The sequence below is a fragment of the Berghia stephanieae genome, chromosome 2 (genome assembly GCF_034508935.2).
Source record: "Berghia stephanieae isolate SIO BIC M18660-M18661 chromosome 2, UCSD_Bste_1.3, whole genome shotgun sequence".
Taxonomy (NCBI): Eukaryota; Metazoa; Mollusca; class Gastropoda; order Nudibranchia; family Aeolidiidae; genus Berghia; species Berghia stephanieae.
The window spans coordinates 23,034,607-23,040,606 of record NC_088361.1 but is presented as its reverse complement, the minus strand read 5'-3'; the positions used below and the strand labels follow the sequence as shown (position 1 = coordinate 23,040,606).

Here is a 6,000-nt window from a genome sequence, read left to right as displayed (position 1 = left end):
CTTAGGTTATTTAGATATGTCATTCCCTGTCTTCCTCTAGCTCTCTTTCCTTCGACCATCCCAGATGTTACCAAAATTTTGTATTCCGTCTCTTCTCCACACATGTCCAAGAAACCGTAACTGCCTCTTTCTGAAGGTATCTCTATCATGTCAATAGTCTCCCTTTTCTCACCTTCTCCAACACTTCCTCGTTCGTATACTTGTCTGTCCATGATAGCCTCAACATTCTTCTATACATCCCCTTCTCAATGCCTCTAACATCCTAGTGCATTATTTTGGGTAATTAGTTGCCACTAAATTCTATCAATCAGACTATAATAAACGGTAAAGCTTACAAGGTGGTCTGTTTGATTTGGCTGGCGGATGTTGTGACTATTTTACCTAAACGCATAGCATCAATAACATCTCTAACGTGAAATAGAATAATTATAAGTCAGATGAATAATAAATGGGAAATAACGTTTTCATGTCTTAGTTTTTATTAAAGTTTTCTGTTTTTTCCATACATCTTACGTTTGTTCAAACAAGTTTGCAGTTTTTCTTGTGATACCCAATGCCATCCGCCTTGGACAAAGTCATGGTGTCTCCATTGCAGTCATCAGTCTCCACAAGTTGGAGGAAGCCTTTTACCACAAAGTCAATTCTGAAAGAAAACAAAAAAAACATGAGCTTATATACACACCATAATCCACTAAACGTGCTCAAAGCGCTTTACAAAGGGTCCCCAGCTAACAACAATTAATATGTAGGACGAGACATGACGCTTGTTAGACGACATCACATTTTTTTTCTGACGGAGACAGCTCTACTAACGGCCAGGTACTCTTTTTACACCCGAGTCCGGTGAGAGAATGTGAGTAGAGTGCCTTTACCAAGGACTCAATTCTGCACCGCTGAGAGCGGGACTCGAACTTTTCCGATCCGAGGCACAAAAGACAAGAGTATTTTAAGAATTAACCAATAGACCAATCAAAACACGGAATTTGTGACACACCTTCACACGTGGTCGGACAAACCGTGGCCTTCGTAATGTTATGATCTAATACTGACCAAAAAATGACGTCAAAATGCCAGTCTTTTACCACAAAGGAAAACAAATCGTGAGTTGTATTCAATAGTTCAACCAATGAAATAACTGGTTTCCATGAGCACTACTAACGACAACTCACTAGACGGTGCAAAAATCAAATAATGACGTCAAACTGCCAGTCCTTTTGGATTTCAGTATCAGGCTATAATGGCTACGGGACAAACACAGTGGGTTTTTTATAAACAATAACGTGAATGACATCGACTTCTGACTTATAATTATTGTTTTTTTTTAACTGCCAAATGGGTGACAAGTTATCACACGATATTCTCGATCATATTTTAAACGTTTAAATTTACACATAATTTTCTGTGTTGGTTCTATTGATCAAGCGGTAGAACAGTGGGTATTTTACTTATTCACACACAATCGATGATATAACCCGTGCAGCTTGCTATGTTGACCAATCACTGCCAATGTTTGCATTATGACGACTATCCGAGAGGCGTGGTTATCTACGTGTCTATTAATGCAGCCTTGAACAAAAACAATTCAATTCATAAAACTGGCCTTGAAAACCAGCTGACTGCTATAGATAGTTCGAAGATGACGTCACTCAGGTATTTGTTATTGTTTTTTTGCAATCCGCGTTTATGAGTAATGTTCAATAAACTGTATTAACCTGACTATAGAGAGTATGCAGATGACGTCACTCAGGCCTTTGTTATTGTTTTTGCCATCCGCGTTTGTGAGTTGTTCTCACTAAACTGTATTAACCAGACTATAAAAGTTCATGGTTACACAGAGTTTGTGTGTTGGTTCATTATACTTCCGGATGGCAATGTTGTGAACTCCTTGGCCAAGCGCATTCTATCTATAAACGTTCATGGTTACACACAGTTTTGTGCGTTGGTCCGTTATACTTCCGGATGGCAATGTTATGAGCTTCTTAGCCAAGCGCATACTATCTATACACTACTCCGGAAAACATGTTTTTAAAAATTTGACCAGAAAACTCGTCCTTCAACAACATCGATCGATTTAAATGACCCTCGTCTCGGCAAAAAGTCTCAAACCTGGGACTTAGATGGACTTCGTGAAGTTCCAGGTTTAATATTTTTTGCCGTCATGCCATGATGAGGGTCATTTAAATCGATTTGATATCTGGAGGTCGATTTTCCTGGCCAATTTTTAAATAGGTACATGATTTCCCAGTTTACGACAGTTAACTCGTTACATAATTGTCACATTGACTCTAAATACAAAACACAAATTCACCCAAGGTGTGAATGCATAGCGAATATTGTAAACGTGCAACCTGTGTACATAAAATATGATTAATAAGCAACTTGCACTGCATCAAAGAGAATGTCTGTTTTATGGTTTATTGAGAGGGGAGAGTGGGGGGGGGGGGGGGGGGGGGGGGGGGGGGGGGGGGGGGGGACATTGTGAATTGCACTAAGCGTGACGAAAAACGCGGAAATGCTCTATAGATAGTATGCGTTTGGCTAAGAAGCTCTCAACATTGCCATCCGGAAGTATAACGGACCAACAGACAAAACTATGTGTAACCTTAAACGTTTATAGATAGTATGCAGATGACGTCACTCAGGCCTTTGTTATTGTTTTTGCCACCCGCGTTTGTGAGTTGTTCTCACTAAACTGTATTAACCAGACTATAAAAGTTCATGGTTACACAGAGTTTGTGTGTTGGTCCGTTATAGATAGAATGCGCTTGGCCAAGGAGTTCACAACATTGCCATCCGGAAGTATAACGGATCAACACACAAACTCTGTGTAACCATGAACTCTTATAGTCTGGTTAATACAGTTTAGTGAGAACAACTCACAAACGCGGATGGCAAAAACAATAACAAAGGCCTGAGTGACGTCATCTTCGAACTATCTATAGATAGTTCGAGGATGTCACTGAGGCCTTTGTTATTGTTTTTGCCATCCGCGTTTGTGAGTTGTTCTCACTAAACTTTATTAACCAGACTATAAAAGTTCATGGTTACACAGAGTTTGTGTGTTGGTCGGTTATAGATAGTATGCAGATGACGTCACTCAGGCCTTTGTTATTGTTTTTGCCATCCGCGTTTGTGAGTTGTTCTCGACTGATCGACTTTTATACATTCTGATCACATGACGTGTGAAGAGGTTTTTGCCAGCATGAAGAATATAAAGTACCGATTTTCTTTGTTTAGAACCAAGCTGTTCGTTGCTGGGCGGACGTGACGCCAGACTATTGAATCTTATTCCGACGCTCATGGGAGGTAACGACTTATAAAATAGTTAACATTCAAGTCACCCAGCTCCAGTGTGACGTATTGCAGGGTGTGCTGGAATTCGGCGTGTGGCACCTGGCACGGAGGGGAGAAGTAAGAGAAACCTTAACACTGTTTCGAACTGATAGGTCACATATAGATAGAATGAAGTTGACGTCACTCAGGTCTTTGTTATTGTTTTTTTTTTTTTTTTGCTATCCGCGTTTATGAGTATTTCTCACTAACCAGACTATAAACGTTTAAGGTTACACATAGTTGTGTGTTAGTCCATTATTCTTCCGGATGGCAATGTTGTAGCTTCTTAGCCAAGCGCACACTATAGATAGTATGCGCTTGGCTAAGAAGCTCATAACATTGCCATCTGGAAGTATAACGGACCAACACACAAAACTGTGTGTATCCATGAAAGTTTATAGTCGGGTTAATACAGTTCAGTGAGCATTACTCATAAACGCGGATGGCAAAAAACAATAACAAAGACCTGAGTGACGTCATCTTCGAACTATCTATAGATAGTATGCGCTTGGCTAAGAAGCTCACAATATTGCCATCCGGAAGTATAACGGACGAAAACACAAAACTTTTTGTAATCATGATCGTTTATAGTGAGAATTACTCATAAACGCGGATGGCAAAAAAAACAATAACAAAGACCTGACTGACGTCAACTTCGAACTATCTATCTATTATATATATATATATATATATATATATATATATATATATATATAAGGTATTTTCATGACTCACTCCATAAGGTACTCCCCTTGGGTCAGGTAACGAGTCTCGTCATAGTAAAGACAGTCGTTTTTACCATAATTCAAAATATCAGTGTTGGTAGCGGCAGGACATAGGCACGCCATCTGAATGCCAAGTTCTTTCATGTGTGGGTTAGTCTGTAGTGGAAACATCATGGAAATATAATGGATACATAATGGAAACATAATGGAAACATAATTACTTAATGACATAAGTACATACATAGTTAATCGGTGGCTGCCACAAAAACAAATCATAATGAAACTTAAAAATTTTAAAATGCGTAATTTTTAGGAGACACAAATTGAAGTTCCTGTTTAGTAACGCTTTCAAATCCATAAAATCACGGAGTCTGCCGTCAGCTTTCACTTTCAATGTTTTATTGACTTAGAGATGCTTATGACATTCTGAAAGTGGAACCAAAATTGCGCAATTCTACGAATTTTTCGTAATAATATGCAGGCCTGTTAATGAGAGATTTGGACAAAAGATGCAAATTAAGTATAATGTATAAGTATAATGATGAATGCAATTTAAAACTCTTTGCAATGAAAGTTCTAAAAAGATGAAGAAAAACATTTCAATAATATTCATATAATTTATTCTGTCGTATTTTGAAATAAAAACGCGTATTTAAAATGTTAGCCAGAAAACTCGTCCTTCAATTATCGATCGATTAAAATGACCACCGTCTTGTCAAAAACTCTCAATCTTGGGACTTGATAAAATACTTCGCGAAGTCCAGTTTTGAGAGTTTTTGACAAGATGAGAGTCATGTTAATCGATCGATTTTTTAAAGGATAATTTTTTCTGGCGAAAATGATAAATATCTTTTTTTTTCCAGAGTACGGTGGGATTGCTCCAATAATATACTATTATTATTAAGTAATATAATGACTCCTTTATTCAGTCAATTACCATGTCGTGTTATTGTGCATTACCGAGGCTGGGTACAATCGTGTACCGTCGCAAACCCGCTCGGAAGCTTCGTCACAACGTCACTACGCACAGTTCGACTAGATGCTCTGTGGTTTCGGGCTCTAGATCCCAATGGCACGATGGCGTCGTCTCCCCAGAACCCTTGGAACATTGTCAGATGTTGATGCCTTGGAATGACTTAAAATACTCCTGGTTCCGACCACAGACCAAAGAGAGGGGCTGGAGTTCCGACCACAGACCAAAGAGAGGGGTTGTAGTTCCGTCCGACAACAGACCAAAGAGAGGGGCTGGAGTTCCGACCACAGACCAAAGAGAGGGGTTGTAGTTCTGTCCGACAACAGACCAAAGAGAGGGGCTGGAGTTCCGTCCACAGACCAAAGAGAGGGGCTGGAGTTCCGTCCACAGACCAAAGAGAGGGGCTGGAGTTCCGACCACAGACCAAAGAGAGGGGCTGGAGTTCCGACCACAGACCAAAGAGAGGGGCTGGAGTTACGACAACAGACCAAAGAGAGGGGCTGTAGTTCCGTCCGACAACAGACCAAAGAGAGGGGCTGTAGTTCCGTCCGACCACAGACCAAAGAGAGGGGCTGTAGTTCCGTCCGACCACAGACCAAAGAGAGGGGCTGGAGTTCCGATCACAGCCACAAAGAGAGGGGCTGGAGTTCCGACCACAGACCAAAGAGAGGGGCTGGAGTTCCGACCACAGACCAAAAAGATGGGCTGGAGTTCCGACCACAGACCAAAGAGAGGGGCTGGAGTTCCGACCACAGACCAAAGAGAGGGGCTGGAGTTCCGACCACAGACCAAAGAGAGGGGCTGGAGTTCCGACCACAGACCAAAGAGAGGGGCTGGAGTTCCGACAACAGACCAAAAAGAGGGGCTGGAGTTCCGTCCGACCACAGACCAAAGAGAGGGGCTGTAGTTCCGGCCACAGACCAAAGAGAGGGGCTGGAGTTCCGACCACAGACCAAAGAGAGGGGCTGG

The 6,000-nt window shown here is 41.1% G+C and overlaps 1 protein-coding gene across 5 annotated transcripts in view; it reads right to left on the bottom strand.

Annotated features, from left to right (window-relative positions):
• Positions 1 to 461: 461 nt before the first annotated feature.
• Positions 462 to 6,000, bottom strand: part of LOC144964510 (15-hydroxyprostaglandin dehydrogenase [NAD(+)]-like) — a 19,286-nt gene continuing 13,747 nt past the window's right edge. For all 5 annotated transcript variants that reach the window (XM_078898893.1, XM_078898894.1, XM_078898892.1 and 2 more), the window contains 2 exons: positions 4,069 to 4,214; positions 462 to 643 (listed from right to left, as the gene is read on the bottom strand). In XM_078898893.1, coding sequence (XP_078755019.1) covers positions 520 to 643; positions 4,069 to 4,214 — 270 coding nt within the window. In that variant the 3' untranslated portion in view covers positions 462 to 519. The remainder of the gene's footprint in view (positions 644 to 4,068; positions 4,215 to 6,000) is intronic.